The 22,002-nt window shown below is 45.6% G+C and overlaps 1 protein-coding gene and 1 long non-coding RNA gene across 4 annotated transcripts in view; one reads left to right on the top strand and one right to left on the bottom strand.

Annotated features, from left to right (window-relative positions):
• Positions 1 to 9,742, bottom strand: part of TMEM272 (transmembrane protein 272) — a 25,831-nt gene extending 16,089 nt beyond the window's left edge. Inside the window, exons 1-2 of one of the 3 annotated variants that reach the window (XM_077173719.1) lie at positions 9,390 to 9,742; positions 5,806 to 5,889 (exon numbers count right to left, since the gene is read on the bottom strand). In XM_077173719.1, the coding sequence (XP_077029834.1) occupies positions 5,806 to 5,863 (58 nt within the window). In that variant the 5' untranslated portion in view covers positions 5,864 to 5,889; positions 9,390 to 9,742. Of the gene's footprint in view, positions 1 to 5,805; positions 5,890 to 9,389 lie in introns of those variants that run through there. The other 2 variants (XM_054655046.2, XM_077173720.1) reach the window with 2 other exon arrangements.
• Positions 1,514 to 20,066, top strand: LOC143693355 (uncharacterized). The gene is made up of 2 exons (XR_013180938.1): positions 1,514 to 2,211; positions 18,182 to 20,066. It is a non-coding gene; the product is annotated as an uncharacterized LOC143693355 (long non-coding RNA).
• Positions 20,067 to 22,002: the final 1,936 nt, after the last annotated feature.

Raw genomic sequence — 22,002 nt, forward strand, 5'->3', positions numbered from 1 at the left:
CCACAGAGAACCAGGATCTTACACTTAAGCGCTTGAGAAACATCTTTCTCAGAAGTAGTATGTTTGTTATCTCCATGAACTAGGAGAGACCGAGGGTATTTTGAGCTGAAGAAAGCACTTCTGTTCCTTTGTGCCACCCCCTCCTCCTTTCCCTGTCGGCCAGCCTCCCTCTCTCTCTCTCTCTCTCTCTCTCTCTCTCTCTCTCTCTCTCTCTCTCTCTCTCTCTCTCTCTCTCTCTCATTTTTGCTCAGACTCCTATCTCAAGTGCTGCATAATACAGAAATTCTTCCTCTGCTGAATAGTGTCCTACACTTGACTAAGCTCTTTCAACCACTGACAGCCTCTCATTAGAACAACTTAGCCTAGAGCCTTCCCTTTTCATCACATGTCACATTTTGTGCTAACTCCTCTTGCCATTATCTAGACTATTCTTTCATATCAAGAAGTGATGGTATTGTAAATGAATTGGGCTTCCAACATCATTTGTGGGCAAACAGTGCCCAGAGGCTGGGCAACCCATTTATCTGGTGCCCAAAGGAGTGTCGCTTAGGTCTGCAGGCATTGCACCGACTGCCTGGTGTGGCCCCAAGTTCTGCCACTGCAGCGCAGCCCTCGGAGCGACGTCACCCCTCTGCCTGTGATTTCGCAGCTGCCTTCTGTCCCTGCTGCAAGGGAAGTGCTCAGAAGCCCGGGAGAAGGAGGAGAAGAAGGAGGAGGAGGAGAAGGAGGAGGAGGAGGAGGAGGAGGCGGCATCGTGTCATCTGTTAGTTGTGCAGCGCCTGCTCTGCCTGAGCCCGGGGAGGGACGCTGCAGTAAGCTCTGGAAAAAGCTCAGGGGGCTCATGTGCTCGCGAGGCTGCACATCTGGCACACAGGTGTCCGTGTTTTCTGGTGTCTGACATCTGCCCAGCAGCCCGCTTTTGGAGGGGAGAAGTGGGAGGTAGAGACCACTCAGAGCTCAAGAGAAAAAGATGATGGTTCATTAATTCCGCTCCCAAAGCAGGCGCTGGGAATGTATTTACTCATTATCTCCCCATTCAGCTACAGCCTCTTAGGTCTCGAATTGGAGGGGCAGATGCATAGTCTGGGAAGGCTTCCAGATCCATGTTTAACAAAGTGAGACTCTTCAACAATTGCCTACACAACTGGCAGGGCTCTGCAGCCACCCTCAGTGTCTCTAGCAGCGCTGAAGACTGATTTTCGCTGGATGTGTGGGGGTTTCACAGAAATGCTGCTCAGCCGGCATACACGCATTCTCTGCCCGGGTTTGTCTGGGCTGTGCTGCCCCGTTCTGGTCCGAAGACAAATTGCTCCAGAGAATGGTACTTGCCGCAGGGTAGCCCGGCTCAGCAGAGAGGACGCTGCTCGGCAGGCAGGTCCCACCTGTGGGGCTTGTGGTGTTTTTGTATCGGAGATATCGCCTCACAGGCTGGCCAGAGGAGACCCTGGCCCCATTCCTGGAGTAAGTAGCAATAAAGGGCTGGTAGTCTCTGAAAACACAGCACAGCCAGGGAAGTGTTTCCAGGCATGCCTCGAAAGGGTGGGTATTGCATGAAGCTGGTGCCTGGGCATCAGGCAGGAGACCTCGCTGCTCTCTATCAGCAGGGCAGCGCCTGCTGGGGCACTGATGAAGTCCAGCTGTGGCATCCTAACGTGCTGGGAAATGGATGGAGGGAAGAGCTCGTGTCTGGGATCACACCAGAGGAAGAAGAGAACTGCTGGCTGAATAGCTTGCACATTCCTTGAAATCTGTGCTCACAAAAATTAGATCAGAGGGTGCAGGTTTTGTGTCTCCTGCCCAGCAGTACAGTCAGCTGATACAAATCTGCTGTTTGGCTGAATTCCTCTTGCCAGGATTTCCCCACAGATGTAAACACGCTTGAGATCTCTGTTGACATTTTGGCTGTATGTCATGGTCTCTCTTCTGTCTGATGCCTGAGCCTTTGCATCCTACACAGCCACGCCCCTGCACTGCAGCTCTCCTCCCAGTTCTCTGCCGCTCCCTGTTGTGCCTGGCCTCAGGACACACAGCCTGTTGCCCTCTGGCATTTGCTTGGCATCTGGAGGCAGTACTGGAGGTGACACCAATTCACCCGTGGGCTCCTCAGACTTTATTTTGCTGCCACGAGTTTTCCAAGCACCTGAAAGTTACAGATCAGCTCGCGCTGTCCCTATTTACTTTGAGGAGAGAGAAAAAATTCTTTCTTTTCAGGTAAGAGACTTCACAAGATTTTCAGCAGCTATTTATGAATATAAATCTCAATCTACCTATTCTCCTCTGTAGTATGCTAATACACCTGTAGTGCAAGCTGCTCAGTAGAGTGAAAAGGTCTCTGATAATAAATACAGTAATAAATGAAGTGTTTGTTACATTACCATCACTCCCAGGTGCTGCTGTAGTCTGTCAGGTTCTGGATAAAAAAGAAATTTTTATTTTTTTACATGAGATACTACCAGCTTCCAAACAAAGTCTGCAGTTACCCTAGGATTTATCTGCATGAACAAGCAGAGGAGCAAAACTCTGTGTGAAAATATGCCAAAGTATGCCCTTCGGACAGCACCCTGTGGGAATGCTGCTCTGAAGGGGCCTGACTCCCAGCAGTCTGGGTGTTAAGAAATTTGGGTCAAATGCAGTTGGCAGGGCCCCATGCCTGCTGATGCCCTGAGGCAGGCACAGATGGCAATGCAGTAGCTCAGCAAGCAGTGTCACAGTGTGCTGCACTGCAGCATGGGTGCTGTAACAGGCTGGAGTGCAGATGGGGAACAGGTATTTGCATCCTTGTTTTATTCCTTCATGGAATCTGCAGGCATCCCCTGCAGTGCTGATAGGTGCTTGGAGAAAAGAAAGAATGCAGCCTGTGAGGGTGTGGTGGTGGCAGAGAAGGTCTCGATGGATCTTTCTGGGGAACCAGCCCCAGTAAGATTGTGTGTTTTACAGACAGGATGAATCTGCCCGTGATTTTGGTAGCTGTGATTGCTGGCTGTCCTTCTGTGCTTTCAAGTCACAGGAAAATGTCACTATCTCAGATGGGATATGCAGAAAAGACTTGAATGAAGTAACATGAAGGAAAGGAATTAAATCTGTTCAGCTTGGCCGGCCACCACCAAATAAGAAAATAACAGCAAGGTTTGAGCACTCAAAACAGACCTGTGAGTGATCCAAAGAGTAGAGACATGAGATATCCTTGAGCAAAACCAAAGACTGTCTGTTCATGAGGCTAATGCCACAGCAAGGAGATATATTGATGGAATAATCTCTGGGGATGAAGGGCAGGAATCCCATCCCTGGCATGACTGAATCCCTTGACCAGACTAGATACTCAGAAGCTGGAGGATTCAGGGTAAGGAACAGCCATTCCCATGGAGGCCTCTAGTTCCCCCAAAAGGAAAATACCCACCATTTGAGGCAGGGGAAGTGTGAGGAAACTGGCCAAATCCCAGCTCAGGGCCACCAGCTCTTTGCTGTGTTCCACCACTCCTTGATTAGGCAGGGTTGAATTACTGCAATATAGAACTTTGGTACCCAGATATCAGCATCACATCACCTAAAATTTATGTCCTAGGTGTAGCTGCCTTGGGGGTTGAGCAACATTGCAGTGTGTCTAGGCTGCATTTTATATTATGCCTCTGGATACTGAACTACAGTTACGCCATGGTCTAAATTCTGGATTTGGCCCCTTGTGAATAATTTCCAGAAGTAACAATATTTTATAACAATATTTAGGCATTACATATAGAGCCATTCAGTTTGCTTTGCAGTAGACCCAGGGTAGTGGATTAGGCTTTTTTATTTTGGTCAGTAAATTGAAGACTGAGCTTAAATTGCTACACCAAGAATGAAAAGATGCTCCACAGGTGGGTTCTTGGAGCTCTTGGGAGTTATTTCAATACCAGCAGACCAAAGGTACAAATGTGGATTTTGCTGAAAAGGTCTTTGAAAAATAAATACAGGATGATGAGGAAAAGTGAAATTAAGCATCACTGCATTTTAATGAACATAAAATCAATTTTGAATGCATTTGCTGATCCATAGCTAAAGCTGAGCTTATTTTGAACTTAAGCATGATAAGAACCTGAAGATATTTTTCTGGAATGATATTTCTGAGCTACTCACACATGGGTAACTTTTCAGGTACCCAAGAGGGTACTTCTGGTATAGAAGAGCATAGGTGAGATCAGAACTAATCCTAATCTTTAAAAAAAAATTCTAAAGGATTAATTATTTTCTTTCTCATTATTGAAGTTCCAGTGGTAATTCAATAACAGGGAACGGTAACATTTTCCTTGTAGACACTAGGAACAAAAATCAGAGAAAATACCACTTTTGACCTTTTAAATTGTGATATTCACCGATGAGTCCAGATCCTCCCTGCATGTCCTTTCTGCAGGATGTGAGGGATCCCACAGGGACCAGTTGGGTCCCAATTCCACTCCCAGACACTCTTCACAGTGTAATGAGGGTGCATGCTCTGCACCCCTTGTTTTCCATCACTCCCCAGCCCTCCTTTCCCCTAGGGCAGTGATAAGCATGAAAAAGTGGGCCAGAAAATATCCTCTCCTTCCCTACCTGTGCCTGGTTTCTGCAGGGAGGCCTGGATTGATCTTTCTGTCCCTTTGGCCTGATTTTCTCTGCCTGGTTGTAAGACAGCGAGGAGTTGAGGGGTTTAATCATTAATAAAAGTTCATTCTGAGCTTTGAGAGCCTTTCAGGCAAAGCAAAGATCAGGAATATAGAAGACTCCAAGGTAACACCCTAGACTGGCAAATGCAGCAATTAGTGTGGGTAAAGTATCAGTTAGGAAGAGTGGTCAAGGGGTTTGCTGCTTCATGTATTTGAGGGGAATTAGAAATAGAAGTGAAAGCAAAAGGTACTTGCAACTCAGAGTGAAAAGGAGATCCATTCAGGAGGAGTGAGCTGCTTTAAAACCCATGGATTTTAACCTCCTGCTGAGGAGACTGCTTCCCTGATCTTACAACACCCCACCTCTGAAGTGTGTTTCTCCTGTGCCTCTGTGCAGCTTGCACAGCCTCACCCCAGGTCAACTTTCTGCTGTGTTGCTGCTGAGAGCAAGAACCAGCCTGTTCCACCAGCTGTCAGCTCATTACAGCCCCGTGTCCTCCACCCTGGGTGGGGAGAACCAGTTGCTTTAAAACCTGAGCAAGCCCAGGCTGTCGTGCAAAAGAACCTCTGTCCAGGTAACTGATGCTTCCAACCCCCAGCAAGGGGCTGCTTATGGGGGATACCCCCACCTAGATGGCCCTTGTGCCAGGGAGCAGGCCAGCAAAGGGAAGAATAACCTGTCCCAGATCTCACTGGGTGAAAGGGGGATATCCCTGACCATATTCCAGCCCCAGACTTGTGTCCCTGTGCCATCACACAGGCTGGCAGCAGTTTTGCTTGGTGGGAATCACTCCTAGGAGAGTTTGTTCCCAGGATGGCTGTGCTCCTCTTCATGAGGTGATTTTCCCTGTGGATGCTTCTGCTGCACTATGTGTAAGGTAACACTTCAGAGAGGAGGCAAACACACTATTTTGCTTAGGCTGTCTGTTGCTGCCCATATTTAGGTACATGGTGATGTTTGTTTGAAATTTTGTGCTGGTTGCTATACTTCAAATACTGCAACAGGCAGCTGCTGTTAGGGTAGAGTTACTATTGCACACTCCATCCGTTCCCAAAATTATTTAGGAAAGGAAACTTCAGTGGAAGATTCAGGTGGGACTTGGTACCATTGTGATTCCTTTATATACTTGGCTTAGTGACAGAGCTGCTTAAATACGTGAGGCCATGGCTACCAGAACTGCCTTACCATTGCTGGCAATTTTAGATATGCACCGGTGGCAGGCTTTCTCCAGGCCAGCAGCCATGGTGGGTGGTGAGCTCTCTGGGGTGCCTGTGGAGACACAGAAATTGATATGGCTATGAGAAGTGTCTTCACCTTACTAAGGTGAATCTTGCCTCAGAGTACTCTCACACATGCTGGCAGGCTTTCACCACCCTCAAAAACCCCAAGCACACACAAACCCAGCCAGCAGTGTGGCAAACCGAGAGGCAGGTATGCCTTCCAGCAGCCCCAGGCTTGCCTACTGGGGATGATGCTCGAGCCCTGGGGTCACAGGGAGGCTGGGGGAGAAGTGTTAATGCCATCTTCCTGAAAGCTATGAAAGGTTCTATCTTCACCTTGATTGGGTTTTGGGAAGAACAAAGTATTTAACTCTTACGAGAAAACCCAGGAAAACAGGTGGGGCTTGGTACACAAACCTCAGCAAGAATTGACTAGTGAGCAAAAACGAATTAAAGAAAAAAAGGAGGAGAGAAGATGAAAAGAGTTTTAAGGTCAAGGAGGATTCTGAAGAAGAATATGGAATAAAAACTGCAAACCACAGGGAGCCCAGAACAACATGCCTTTGACAGAAAAGTAGCTGGATTAGAAAGTAGCTCCTTGTAAAGAAGAATTTTTACAAGGTGGGGTGAGGGATGAGCAAGCAGCCAGGCATCCAAGCTCTGGCCTCAGACAGCACCAGACAGTTAAGTGGCATTCCACATCAATGGGAGTGTGGAAAGCTCACACACACACACACACACACACACACACACACGCACAAAAACACACACCACATGCTCCAAGCTGCAGTTTCTGGCCAGGGTCACCACAAGTCCGCCACTACCAGCAGCTGTGTGACAGAGGAAGGTGTGTGTGGAGGAGGCCAGGATAAGGGAAGCTGCATTCCTGCACCTACCTCAAAATAGCCCCTGGATTTCTTAATGATTAGAGAGCAGTATTTTAAGCTTAGCCTCACTGTTCTAAATTGCCATGAGATCCACCCTAGGGCTTTCTTGTGCAATGCTGTGTGTCCAGCTTGGCCCAGAGCCTACTAGGGACCACGGGGCCCCAGGCATGTACTAAAGATAAAGACAGACTTGTTCAACCAGCTGATCCATGGCCATACCCCTCTCCAAAGTCTGTCCAAGCCCTACTAGTCAAGGCTGAGCAGAGGAGGCTGTCCCCAAGCCCAGACAGGACCCTCTGCTGCCATGGGAAGGGGATGGGGTTTGCTCCTTGCACAATGGCATTGCAGGTTCTGTTTCCTGGCAGTTAATAGAGGCAGGTGTGGTTTTACCTGTGGGTGAATGACCAAGCAAGAGTCAGGGACTGAGGCATTCACAGACATCCCACCAGGTCAGTAACCCTTGCAGGCAGCAGCCAGCCACCAATGTATACATGCAGGTTTCTGGTGTGCCTGATCTCATCAGATGTCTCACGGAATTTAGCTCTCCTTTTCCAGCCCCCATCTTCATGTCCCAGAGAACATCTCCTTCAGTACTGAATGATGGACTGGAATGGAAATTACATGTGAGTGCCTGACCTCTGGTGAGTGCATGTGTCTCAGACCAGCCACCAAACCTTCTTCAGCAGAGCAAATACTGTGCCTATGGGCTGCAACTATTGATGAGAATTTCAAGGAAAAAAATAAGCACTGTTGCATGCTCAGAGAAAACAGAAAAGAGGAAGGGAAACTGGTACTTTTCCCATGCAAATGACATATTAACTTTAAAGCTTTCAGTGCAGGTTTGTTTCTAGAAGATGCACAAACAGGCATTCATTTTGCATCTGGCAATGTCTGCTGACAAAGGTGTTCTAAATTGTGCATAGATAGGGAATATTAGTCATTATGTAAATGTTTATAACTAAAATTACTTTTACAGCAGTAATTCTTACAGAAACAATATTAATCAATCCAATGCCATATTAAAAATCAGTTAAATATCAAGTTATCTTAAGAAGAATTTATCGTGGCTGGGAATGCTGTTTTCCCATAAGCAGAGGGTAAACCGGACTTTTTTGTCTTTATTTACTGCTCTTTTACACTAAAGAAAAAGACAAACTGAAGGAGGACTCGGTATCTGGAAGCATGTCACCATCTAGTGACAGAGCCCAGAAGTGACTGTGATTCAGAGCTCAGGGTGTGCTGTTCTAACACGTGAGATAAAGAAATCAATTTCATGATGGCTGTGCACAAAGCCCGTTCACACAAGAACACAACACACATAACTACCAGGTAATGATTTGAGTCCTTAGATGTTGGCTTGGACTTCTCCAGGACTGACAAATCCCTCAGAGAATTCATTCTATTTGCCAGATAAAGAGGTGTTGCCCCTTTCCCCCACACCTCTGGTGATTCTGCAGAAGCTGCTGTGGGTGTTAAGGATGAATTATTTTCTTTTGTGCCAATGCATGAGGGTGCTAAAGTGCAAATCAGCGGCCAGGCAGCTGCAAAATGGTTTTGTTTCACAGCTGAAGCAGAGAAATTGTCACTGAAACTCAAGGAAACTAAAATTGGCACAGCACAAACATTGGTGGCATACAAGGGCAGGAAGGTGTCCTGCCCCACTGTACCTGCTCCCAGTTTGACAGTGAGTTGGGAAAGTCATACAAAAAACATAAAACTAAGCCGGGAAAAAAATTTAAAGACCAAAGCCAACTTCTGGACCTCCTCCCATCAGTCCTTCCCTGAGTTTGTTTCCCCAGTGGAAAGGGACCTGCCCTTGGGTTAGAAGGGCCAGCAAGCAGCGAGGACAAGTCTCTGAACCCCTTGCAGGAGGCTGGAGCCATTCCATACAGCTGCTTTTTAGGGTGGCAGCTTGCAGCTGAGCCACACCAGAGTCACAGCACCCCTGTGCCTCTTCCAGGCTGTCTGACACTCCTCACTGAGTGCCCTCACAGCCAGGTTTGCCCACCCAGAACAGATGCTGTGGCTCACATTACTGCTGCCTGTTGCTCTCAGTTCCTTGTCCCTTACAAGCAGCAGTGATAGGTGTGTGTAGAACAGACCCTCCAGCCTGTTTGCTTTGTTATTTCAGCTAGTTTTAGCTTTGAACTATTTTTCTGGTCATTATTCTCATCCTAAATGTTTAGCTAATAGGAGTCAAAAGGGGGTGAACACTGACTGGTGCATGCCTGACCTACAGCAAAGCCAGAAGACAACTTCAGGCTGGCCCCACCATGTGTCAGTCCAAACAAGAGCCATGTCCATCCACAGTGGTACTACGGTGTTCAAAGACTTTTCAAATTGAGCTCTTCTCTCTCAGATGCAGGTGCCCCACTCTGCGCTGGTGGACACAGCAGGCAGAATTGGTGGGGCTTCCTAAGATCCCAGTTCCCACTTGTTGGCTTCTGACTGCCAGGAGATCCCTGCTGGGACACGGGAGGTGTACATGGGCCAGCAAACCCCTCCGGAGCAAGGGCTCTTCTCTAGGGACTGCTAGAGGGAACAATTGCTTTTTATTTTCTGAAATATTCCAAGCAAACTCCTCTTCCAGACCCAGTTTCCTAACAAACCACAAAGCCCCACACTGGCTTTCATTGTCCGGGTCCCAGCAAACCCCTCTTACCTGAGAGTGCAGCGGGTGCCGAATCCGTTCACCTGCACGTGTGGGAGATGGGGCAGAGGAACAGCAAAATCCAGCCTTCGGTGGGAGCCAGCTGGGAGAGCCCTCTCTGCTGGGACCCCAGAGCTCTGCCTGGCTCCTGGGACTCTGCCCGTGGGCGGTGAGGCACGGAGGGGGGCCCTGCTGCCTTTTATTCCTGCTGGCCTCCTGCTCTCACCGCTCTCCACAGCAGCAGCACCGTGGGAGCTGTGGGATGCAGGAGCGCTTGCCGGCAGAGCCCATCCTCATTAGGCTTCCCCACTCCCACGGCTGGCTGCAGCCACAGCCCACCCTGTGCCGTTCCAGGGTGACAGCAGGGGGAAGCAAAGGACCCCACACAACTGTGACTGCACAGGAAGGGGGAAAAAAAACAACAAAAAGCCACCAACAAATTTCTTTCGCTAAGTCTTTTATTTTTGAGGGGAAAAATTATTTATTCAGAAATCAGTAGAGAGTGGTAAGTACTTGGTTCATTCTTCATGCAATTCCCCCCCTTCCCCATCAATGCAGCTGATAGAGCTCTTTGCAAACTGCCATGTGTATCACCTTAGCTGTTGGGTCTTTATGTCTTGTGTCACCCTGGCAGAGTGTCACCTATTTGTTAGGTGGCTACCTGCTAGATCACCTTCCCATCAGCAGGTGACCATCTGGCATCTCAGGTGTAATTATAGGTATGGGTAATCTGCTGGAAAGCCCTTGTTTCTGCACAAGAAAAAGTGGGTTTGAGGGAGAGCACCTCTGCAGGAGTGACAGCATTAATAAAGATTGATGTGTGTTTTGAGTCCATTCAGGAAGGCCCTGCAAGACAGAAAGGGTTACCTGCTTCATTAGTCACCAGCAGGGAGCTGACAAAGTGCCTGCTCCAGCTCAGAAAAACAATTCTGCCTTCAGCTGCCAGGTTTGCACAGTTCATCACAATATAACTCCCACTGCCACACGTTTTGCATTAAGAAAATGGGTCCACACTGGGTTAGCCAAAGTAAAGAAAATGATGGTGTTTGATGGGTGACTTTGCAGCACATTCACAACCACAGCCACAGGCTGGTTCTTACACTCCCTGTGCTTTTCCCTGCAGCAAGGTCCAATATGCTGGCAAAAGCCCTGACCTCATGGTGCTGTGGCTGTCTGATTGCCATAGCCTTGCAGAGTGAAAATTTTGGTGGAGGAAATTTGGCAGTGAAGCAGAAGGTGAGGCTGTGGCCTTTATCCATTGCACTGAAGCAGGAGTTTATTTGAGCACTCAGACAAGGAAGCCATGCACTCTGTATGGCAATGAAGGGAGCAGGAGGACACTTCTGGAAGACTCTGGTGCTCTCCACTGCTGCTGGAAGAGGCACAGCAGGAAGAGACTGAGACACAACATCCAAGTGGCCAAACTGGACAGCTGGGCCTTCTGTGCTCCTAGTTCTTCATTCCTTCAGTGTAATAAAGCTTCTTCTTCCAGCAGAGAAAGCTGGTTCTCCAGAGGTTATTCCCAGGCCAGTGCCTGGCATTAGGCATCAGCAAGGATTTTCGTTATGTCCAATATCACTGCCTGCTTTTGGGGTGCTTTTCCTCACTCTCCACAAAGCTCTGAGGCACGTGTGGGTTGCCTGTGTCTGCTGAGGTGATGCCACAGGGTCACACATCCTAACCCAGGGCGTTCCAGCTTGTGTGCTGCTCTTCTTGTGACTGCTGATGTCCTGGGCTGAGCTGAGCAAAGGGGGTCTGTAATGCTGCCACCAAAAGCACAAGCCAGAGCATGCTTTCCTCAAACACAGCCCCCCCTCAGACCAGGAGGGACTTTTACATCCCCACATAATACACATTTGGGGTTTTTTGACCAGGTGCCTTTTTGGAAGGGGTTGCACCTCACCATGAATTTTCCTGGGTACATAATGGTTAGCATGGAGAGGGAAAGGGCCATGTAGAGATGCTCTCTCCTTTCCAGTTTGTTCAATTAATGTTCAATTTATTTCCACCCTCCATGTAGGGTGAACACTTTTGCCACAGGGCCTTTTCTTAACTTGGTGACGCAGAAGTAAAAATCAGCATAGAAATAGTCCTCCATCTCCTACATAATATTTTCTTTTCAAATTGGAAGAGCCTGACTGTTTTTGTAAATGCTGGATGCAATCACGAATGTTATATTTTCTTGTATAAATTATCCTTGTGTATTGAAATATAAACTGCCAGTGGGAAAGAAATTCAGTGTACATTTCTTTCACTGTTCAAGGCAAAAAGTATGTACTTATCTGCTGAGAAATACTCTGCTTGTACAGTGGAAACCAATCATCAATACCAACTTGCCAGCATTTTAATGATCGCCTGTGGGAATCCTGGAAATTATAACATTCAATCATTACAAGAAGATCATAGAAAAAATAACAGGGACCAAGAGCTCCTGTGGCAAGTGTAGCCAGTGTTGACAATCACATTTAGTAGTACCATTAAGTTGCTTGATTCTGGTGTTTTTGAAGGAAAATTTTAAGGCAGCCTTAGGAAGATACTGGGACTAGAGGTGCTGTCAATGCAGTGAGTCACTGTGTGCCCAGCCTGAAGTCCCCTGGGCTCTGAGAGCCACCAGGTGACCACGTCCATCCCCTGGGATGGTTTGGAAGCTGCAGAGCTTGGTGCATGGCAGAAGCTGTGAAATGCTTCCACCTGCTGACACACACAAGGTCAGACCAGGCACTTTCCTCTCATGTGCATCACTAAGAAAATGTTTTGTGTGGCTGTCGCTATAAATTACAGTGCCAGGTGAAGCCTACTGCTGTGGATGTTTCCGTTCCTTGGCTTCTTCCCACAAGACTGTCCTGGGGAAGGGATGTGTGTGTATAATAGAGGAAATGTATTGTACTTGAATATCTGTAAAGGGGCTTTGCCCCGGGAGGTCCTGGTTGTCCTTGATGGGCTGCAGCTGTGATGTCTTTAATTGGGCTGCAGCTGTGACCAATGAAGATAACTGGGCTAAAAGGGGGCGGGTTTGCCAGTCAGGGAGAGCCTTGGAGGAGCTCTGAACTGAGAGAGTAACATACAGAGGAAGGAGTCTGCACTGTGAAGATCTGTAGCTGTAAGAATACACCAAGGAGGTATGGACTTTAGAAATCTGATAACAACAGTATGGGACTCCAGAAATAGAAGAACAACATGTATGTGCTGTTCTCTGTGGCAGTTTGCTTGGCAATGCCCAAGAGTTAGGGCAGAAAATGAGAAAATATCAGTGTCTGCTTCACACTTTCCTTTACTCAGGACAATTTATCACAATGTAATTGAGGCCTAAGGAATAGAGAGACAAAAGGCAAAGTGTGCTGGGTAATGTCCAGGGCGAGTAGCTTTAATAAAGTCTACTAAGGGATAGCTGCTCTTGTTGCAGCTTTCACTCAGGTTAGTCAGAGGGTCTCTTTTTCTACTTTAAGTATGTATCACACAAGCAGAATAGGACAAGATTTGCCTTGGTTTGGTAGGAAAGATCACAAGACACAAAGGAAGCAGCTATGGCTTGAGATCCCTACGAACCGCCAGCCCCGGATGCCGGAGGATAATCCTGGGAAAGTAACAATGGATTACTTTTATTACAATTATTACCCAGCTTCCCTGGGTCCATAGCCATTGTCCATCTGAGACAAGGTAATGAGCCAGATGTCCTCACCTCATTTGCTTGTATCACTGAGTCTTCAATTACTCTATCAAATTCAATCAAAATTGGCAAATAGATTTGCAAGATATTAGAGGGAACAACCAGACAGCAGAACCCAGGGCAACAAATGCACATGGTGTGTGTCCATAGAAAGCCAGGCTAAATCAAAAATCCAGAGCTTGAGCAGTTAGTAATGGAGTTACTTCCTTAGGAATGTTTGCTGGTTTCCTATAAAAAAAAAACAAAACCAAGAAAGTTTATTTCATTTTTATTGAATGGCATTCATCAGAGATTGTCAGCCACTGGTAGTTCAGGAGGAAAACCTGTGTATTGTTCTGTGTAAAGAAAATTTTCCTTTAAATAATAAATACATTTCTTTAAAAATTCCAGTCCTCTGTTCCCCTGCCTATTCACCAAAGTAACAAATAGCCCAAATTAATGTGAGCAAAATTTACCCACAAGCCCAGAATATTAACTGGGAAATTCCAGTATTCTTGAAACTTGCAGTAAGAGAAAGTGGAATTACTAAAAATGTAAAAGCAAAAGTCCCTATTGAAGTCCATGTATTCTTTGTTTATGCCACTACAGAGTGTGCTAGGCAAATGTGTAGAGTTTGCAAAACACTTTGGAGTCCCTGAAAAATGAAGTGGGGGATAAAAAGATTAGTTCCTCACACAGGGGCATAATAAGCTACAGAACATTTCTGTCTTAATTGTGCTTCGTGCTAGAGTATAAGGGAAAGTTACCACAGCTGAATAAAATGCTAAACTCTCCTAGCAGCAAAATGCCTCTTTGCAGCAGGAATATAAACTTCTCACTTATAAGATATAGTTGACAAAAAAGGCTTATAACTCACAGAGGTTTTACATGGAATGAAAAATTAAAAAAGCCTATAAAGTTACTATTCTTGAAATATGATAATCTAAATCAGCAGTTTAATTTGCACTTCCGCATATCAGAGTTAATATTCCCATTGCATACAGACGTAACGAAAAGTGCTGTTCCATTGAAAACAGAAGACAACAGTGTATATTTTCATTTTTGTTATTTCATTTCCTCACTCATGAAATATGCCTTTTGCCACCTTTTAGTGCATTTGTCCTCCTCAGCTGGAGGATAGTGAACCATATTTAACACCATATCTGTTCAACAGAGCTGAAAATTCCAACCCTCCAAAAGGGGGGAGCACAATCCCTACTTATAGCCTTAACTCATGGGAAAGAGAACCATGTGTTTGTAACCATGTATAGACTAATTATGGAGAATGATAAGAAGAAAAAGCAGGAATACCACAGAACAGCTGAGTGACCACAAATGAGCTAGGAGTTGGAGCTGGAGTTCAGTGTGGTAACAACATATGTGGAGTGAGGAGTCTTCATTGCAGTTGTCTGAATATGTGATTTCTGGGGAGAAAAAAATAAGGGAGAAAAAATAAAAAGCTTGCTGTGCAGCTGAGCTGAGAAACAGGATTTTTTTCACTCTCACTAATGGATCAACTGAATCAAATAGAGGTGTCCACACAGGAATTCCCTGGGCTCTGCAGAGAGGCATGGTCTGATATGGTTCCCTAAGTGCATTCCACCCCACACAGAAGGATGTAGGTTTTGTCCTGCTAGCCCTGGATAGAGGGGAATGGAGGGCACCTCAAGCAGTTCTAGAAGCCTGTATTTGCCCAAAGAGTTCCTGCACTGGCTCTATCTGCACTGTGATGTGGGGCTGGACGCCTGCAGTGTGTGTAGATGCCTGTTGTATTGCACTAAATAGTTATTTAGTTGTTTTGCACTGGGCTCTTACAGATGCCCATATTGCTGACAGCCTCATTTAGTTATCTGCCGTGTGGATTCTAAAGTCATCCCTGTGATCTGTGCAGGCAGAAAGGAGTTGGTTAAGTTTGTGTTTCTTTCTTCTCTTGGGCTGTGTTGGGGGTGGGAGGTGGGGTGTGCTATCCCCAACACAAGGGAGGAACAACCCTCCCCTCTATGTGTCTGGACATGTGTATATTTAGGTAATGCATTAAAATCTCTACTTTGAAAGGTAAAATCCTGCTTTCTACAGTCACTCCAAGTCCCATAAACTAGAAATTACCCCATTGATTCCTGATCAGCTTTGCCTGCCCACAAGGCCTGGTGTCAGGCTGCAGGTGAGAGGCCCAAGGTGGAGTTTGTGCTCATGGGATGTTCATGAGAAGGTGACAGCCAAGGCCATGGCTTCTCACAGCCATGTCTTGCCATGCACAGAACATCTCATGGCTCAACAAGAGGGCATCTGGAGCAGGCTCTAAGCACTTTTTAAAGTAAGATTATTCAACAGTGGCATTTCCCTCCCTGCCAGTTTCTATTTGAGCAAGAACCAAAGGGGGTTCCCTGGGGACCCCAAGGCCTTCCTCTGCCAAGGAGAGCTTTGTGGGAGCAGTTCTCCAGGCAGCTGTTACAGTATAACAAATCCAATGGCGCGTCAAATCCAATGTTTTGGGGTTCCTTTCAAGGACTTTTCATACCCTGGGCTTCAGGTTCCAAAGGATTCAATTTCAGACCTAGTTGCAGTGGATGAAGGCTGGATTAGGAGCCAGCTCAGCTTGGGGCTATAGCAAATCCAGCCTCTGGCTGATACCTGAGCAAGAAGACTCCTGCAAATGAGCCATTTCTGGTGAAATTCCAGGCCCGTTGTTGCTTCTCCTGATGAAATAATGTCTCAGAGGTGTGCTGGCATTTAGGGTCCGGTTTAGGTTTCCCCATCCAAAGGGGTTTGTGAGTGAGAGGTGAGGTTTCTTTGGGCTGCAGACCCGTCTCACCAGGTGGCACTGTGCTCACAGGTTCTGCACAGAAGCGGGCAGGACAAGTGTCCCAGCAGGAGCGGTGCAGGTGCTCGTGTGGCGTGCAGATACACCAGCAAGTCACCAGACCCGGCCGGGGGGCTGCAGCTCCCCCTCCACAACCTCAGCACGCCTGAAATCAGACTCCGCTCAGAAGGGGGGACAGTGTTAAAAGTCATGTTCACTTGCACGTTGCGTGGGCTCCAATGCCTCCAGCACAGCTCTTGGGGAAAACAGGGAAGCAACGTGTCCCAATGTGCTCCATATACACCAGATGACAGCACCATTCACAAGGTGTCTTTTGTTTCCATACTGTCTCTTTGGGGCAGCACTTCTGTAAGTCCTCTTTGACTGAAAGAAGCCATAAGGCTCACAGAGGTAGCATGAGGAGCAGTGGATTAGTGCTGCCAGGGCATTTAAAAAAGATCATGTAAAAAAGAGAAGTATGGTGAATCTGTTTTTTCAGCTCAATCTACAGTGTTCAGCTAGCTTAGACTACTAAGAGAAAGGCTAAGGGTATAAACCTAATCCATTTAAATATACCAAGGATAAAGAATTGCTTATGCAAACTAATAATCAATAAAAGACTTAGATCAAGTGAGTATAAATGGGCCATTAAACAGAACCTGATTTCTAAACCATCAGAGCAGCAAGGGTAGGAAATTACTTCTCATTACCTATAGAAAATGTCTTTTGTTAGGCTGAGAGGACTGCCAGATGTACAAACTCTTTATTTGATCTGGAACAAACTGGTCTGAAACTTCAGATCATCTACAGTTGCTCTAAGTTTCAATTCATTCAATTAACCAACTGAAGGTCTTACTTTGGGGTGCTTTTTTTGTATATTTTTTGTTGTTTGGTTGTTGGGGTTTTTTTGCTGGCATTGATGTGTTTGGGGTAGGTTTGTTAGATGATTTCTCATGATTTCTGGAGCTTTGAGGCCACACAGTGTGGAGAGGGTTGTGTGCAGGGGTCAGAAGGCTGCCTGGAAAGATTTCTCTGCATTGTATTACTGCTTTTGTAAGGTGATGATGTGATGGAGCAACTGTGAAAGAAGGACACAGAACCTGAGAACTCAAGAGGTCTTTTTTTGCTAAAGCTGAGTCTTAAAAAAATGGAGTTACAACCAAAACTTGGCTTGATTCACCACTGGAAGGTGCCCGAAGTTCCTTCCACAAAACATATGGCATATATGGCATATACAGAGCTTTGCCTAAAGTCAGTGAAGATATTTTGGGATTCTGTAACTCCTGCCATCTCATTTTCTCTCTAAAAATACCTTCTTCCCAAATCCAAAGATACCTGAGCACTTGCAGCAGCAACAGATGGGCCCCTCCTGTGCACAGTAACTTTTCCAAGAACACAGATGCTCCCTTGGACAGGTGAGGAAATCTTTTTAAGACAGCTCCATATGTTGGTCAGAAAGTGATTGCTGCTATCTTAGTGATGGATGAAGGACCCCTGAGGCAGAGCAGTCACCCACCCACTTTGAGGTTGCTGCCCATTGGTTCGTGGTGCAAGTGGCAGTGCCACACTTTTGGTGGCATCTCATGATGTAGGTATGACATGCATTTGTGTCCATGGCTCCTGGCCTCCTGGCTGGGAATCAAATCCAAACTGCAGACACGGAAATGTTGCTGTTGGAATGTCCCAGCTGCCATTAAGGCCAGTGGAGAGCTGCTCTGTACAGAGCCACTGGGGTCTGTGGGGGGATTCAAGAGGTGAAAAGGGTCCTAGAAACACTCCATTCACAGAATCCATCCAAGCATCCAAGTTCCAGTTATGCATTCCTCACAAAAAAAAAAAAAAAGGAAAAAGGTGTTGAGAGCTTCCCACTCCTTATCCTTGAAAGGAAAAGAGGTTTTTCATTGATGTGCTAGAAAGCAAAATTTTATCCATCTAGTCCTTCCCAGGAAGGATGTTACTGGTAGCAGTGCTGTTGAAAGCACTTTGGAGTGAAATTCATCTCCATATATTATCAGGAAATTTGTGCTGAAATGGCAAAGGATGAGGAGTTAAAAGCTGAAAGAACAACTTTGTCCTTCTTGGTAATGGAATTTACTGAGTGAGGTGGAAAGAAGATAAGCAGAAGAGAGAGAAATAATGCATCCTGCTGCTGTAACTTCACAAATTTATAGCAGGTGCTCAAATGTCAAAAATTCACACCCAAAGGTGTCATTCACCAGGTCAACTGCAAATGGTGATTATTGTACTGTTTGATGCACTTGCACCACCAAAACCTCTTGTCTAGAAAACCAATGTTTTGCTAAAAATTCAGAAAGTATTTGACTAAACAATATTCTTTCCACCATCTGTCTTTCCCAGCTACAGTGTCGAATAGGGAGCTGAAGTGGGAACATGAAAATGCTATGGAAAGAAGAAACAGCTCCTGGAGGAGGGGATGGAGCAAACTGAGAGAAGAAAGGAAAAGCTTTCCATTACCATTTACAAAGAAGAACATATCTCAACTGGGAAGAAGACTGAGAGGGTGTCCCAAAGAGCAAGACTTCCTTAATGAACAGAATTGTGTCTATCTAAACTATTCCTATGCTGTTTTCTAAAATTCAGTTCTTTTCCTGAGAAAGTATTTTAGTAGAAGCTGCTTCTAGCATGAGTACAGAGACATTTGAAAATACCTTGAAACAGAAAAAGCTGGAACAGATTTCCAAGGGTTGTCTCCTAGCAATCATGATGGTTTTTAATCTTGGTTTCTCCTACAGGTCCTCTTGAAACATCTCATTCTTCATATCTGTCCTCAGTTCCTGGCTGGATGGTTGATTTTGTTATCAAAGAATCTGGTGAATTTGGCTCGAGGTCTCACAAAGAGGTCACTGTGACTCACCAACCAGAAACTTAACACTCATGTCTAAATTTAAGACAATTTCAATAGAAAAATAGAGACAACTTCTGTCAGTAAAGAGCCTATTTCACATCCTGCAGGATCGGGGCCTGAGTTGCACTAAATTTATTTAAAATATACCTAATGAAAATGTTGCATACCTTCACAGAGAAGGTGTTCAAATGACCAAAGTTTCACAAACTAGAAACATAAGCCCAGGTTAAAATACCTGCTCTAAAGATGGATCAGATTTTCTAATCCACTCATCCACCACTTCCTCGCAATGACTTCAGTGGAACCAACCCATTTAAAAGTCAGGCTACTCTGCTAAAGCAAGCTTTCAGGTGGATTGAGGATCACAGGTTTTCTTTTGAAATCCATCTGGTCTTGGCTGTATCTGTGCTCAGCTTTAGCTCCATCACTTGTTTTAGTTCAAATAACAAAAGATACAGTAGCACTTCCCTTGGCTGCCAAATGTAATCATACAACCCTAAGGACGCAACCTGACAATATGTCTGACGTTTAATATGTTTGTGCTGTTTGTGTCTTCCAGACAGTTTTCCAAAGTAGGGGAGCTAGTGAGGGTAATGAAACCCACAGATGGATTTTACCATGCTTCAGAAGCAACCAGCATGAATATGGAGCAGTCCTTGTTTTGGTTCATAGCCTGCCAGGAGCCCTTCCAGCTCCACCCAGCATCATTGGACTTCAAACCAATGGTTCCAAACTTTGTGAAATTCTGTCACTGTAGGTGATGGGTGGATCACAGCCACCAGTGGGTAGCAGAACCCCAGCTGCCATTAGGACTGCACTTCTCTAAGTGTTGCATGCCTCTGTTCTAGAATTTTCAAAATGCTACATTTTCCAGCAGCATGACACAATTCTTTGGGGTTTATTTCTTTTGATGGTAAGAGATGGTAACAAAGAGAGATAATAAGAGTCTTAACAAGTAAAGACATAATATTTTCTCCCAATTCATTTTACATCTGTTCTCATAAGGCCTCTCTCTAGCCAGAGAACAGATCTAAACTAACATCAGGCTTGTTAGCCATTAGTTCTGCACTCTTAGATTTGTCTGCAGAAAATTATTTCGATAGCAACCAAAAGAGTGTTTGCAGACTTGTGGAACAAAATGATATAATTTAGTCATTTTCTGTGAGATAATAATGACATTTTAATTGAAAAATGTACTCTGATATAATTACCCTACATCTTTATAAGCCTGCCTCAGGAGCACAGTAAAAGAACAAATGGCAATAATTTTACTGTACTGTGTGAGAAAAGGCTCTCAAAGTTGTTTTTGTATCATTTTGTGTATGTTCAGATGATGGAAGCCTCATAAAAGCAAAATTATTTCCTGTTTTTCTCTGATCCAAAGGAAATTTTAACCACAGGAATTAGAGGCAGACTCCAGGGTGGGACTCACTCATACACCTGGGTGCCCTTTGACTGCTATGTGTTGGGATATCTCCCTCAGTTTCCACCTGCAGATCCCAAAGGACATGGGTCTCCTGTGTGTTGTCTTCTAAGAGACCATATGCAGAGGAGTTCAGTGTTAAAAATGTCACTGGATGCTCCTGTTTAGACTTTGGATTGCTTCCTCAATGTCAGAGTGAAATGTGTTTTCCTAAGAAATTTTCCAGCTGAACCCTGAAAGGGCAGTAGGGAAGAAGAAATGATTCTTTGTTTCTCCCTGCCTTGGGTTGCTGCTCCTCTGCCATCCTTTCAGGAGCAAGGGGTTTTTTTGCAAAGAAACCAGGCTGAAATTGCTGCACAGAGCAGTTTTTTATTTATAATGCAGCCTACTCCCTCTGTGCAGCTGAAGGCACTGTGCAAAAAGTCATAATAAATCTAATGAAAAAGGATAAATAATTAGGCACCTTGAACCCTGGCTGTAGAATTATGAGGTAGAATAGTGAACAGAAAATTAGATTTTCTTTTTGGTCTTTTCATTGTTCAAGTTTCATGTGATTTTGGAAGCTGTAAATATTTTGGGGGAGTCTGTGAAGGGCAGGAGACTGCCAAGGGTCAGAGGGACAAAAGTAACTCCAGCACCAGAGGGAAAAGGGCAGAGGTGTCTGTCCCTCAGAAGGGAACCTGCTGATCTGGGGTGCAGGGCAAAAGGCTGGTCCACAGCTCTCCAAACCAGCAGCCCCTGCAATCATGGTGGGAAATGACTTAGAGAAATCCCAGGATAAGAGTTTCTGGAAAGATCAGCTCCTCTGGGAGAAAGACAGGGCTCTTATGGATGAGGACAGCATTCTATAGGAAGAAAAAGAAACTCTGGACAGATAAAACAACTCTCCTGGAGAAGATAAGGAGGCCCTCCAGGAATATGAAGTAGCCTTAAGGATTATAAAATGTCCACCTTCCTGGAGGCCTTTGGTCCTGAGAGAGAATATCTCCACACGGAAAAAGGATTCATTTTTCTGCTAGGCTTAGAAACATGTGGAAAGCCATGCATACTGAAGTGGATACTTTATTTAAGAAGTGATGAATTTCAACCAGTTCTCTAAAATAGCACCTGTCATCCTTGGTATAAATCAGTGGAGAGGTTTTAGTGTGGTTGTCTTTAAAGCCATTGCACCCAGGCTTTCAGGACATTTTTCATTCTTTTGATGTTCTGCAGCCTAAGGAATGGGGTAGAGCTCTGGTTTCCTGGCCTGTCAACAGGACATTTGTGGGTGGGTAAAACAAAGAAGGTGGGAACTTCACGGCTGAGATTATCTGGAACTCGGAACATCTCACTTAACTCAGTGCAGCACATATCAACTAAATAAGACACTGATAAATGGTAGCAGTCAGATCCCCAATAATTAAAGGTCACAGTTAACACTTCAGTCTTAATGAGGCAACTTGTGCTGTCCCACCAGGTTTGGTGGAACATTTAATTTCCCACTGCTCCTGGGAGCATGATGGGAACATTCACCCTCTGGGGTGAGCCTCCCTCATCAGGTGTCTGTCTGAGAGAGCTTTTGGCAGCAGCCTTGCTGCCATGGGAAGAGGGCAGGGAAGAAGTGGGAAAGATGACAGAAATCAGCAATATGTGGGGAAAAAATGCAAGCTGGAGGGAAAGTTGGCAGCAAGTCCCTCAGCAAGAGGGAAGCAAATGTTTCAGTTTGTGTATATTTGTGTGTGTAAAAGCAGGAGAGGATGCAGATAGGGACTGGGATTATTATTCAGGTGCTGAGCTCATATTGCCAGTTCAGCTCTGACAGAAAATCCTCAGCCTCTGTAACACAACATGTGGTCAGTATTTAGCAATATCTCATAGAATCATAGAGTAGTTTGGGCTGGAAGGAACCTG

This window comes from Agelaius phoeniceus, chromosome 2 (genome assembly GCF_051311805.1).
Source record: "Agelaius phoeniceus isolate bAgePho1 chromosome 2, bAgePho1.hap1, whole genome shotgun sequence".
In the NCBI taxonomy this organism is placed as follows: domain Eukaryota; kingdom Metazoa; phylum Chordata; class Aves; order Passeriformes; family Icteridae; genus Agelaius; species Agelaius phoeniceus.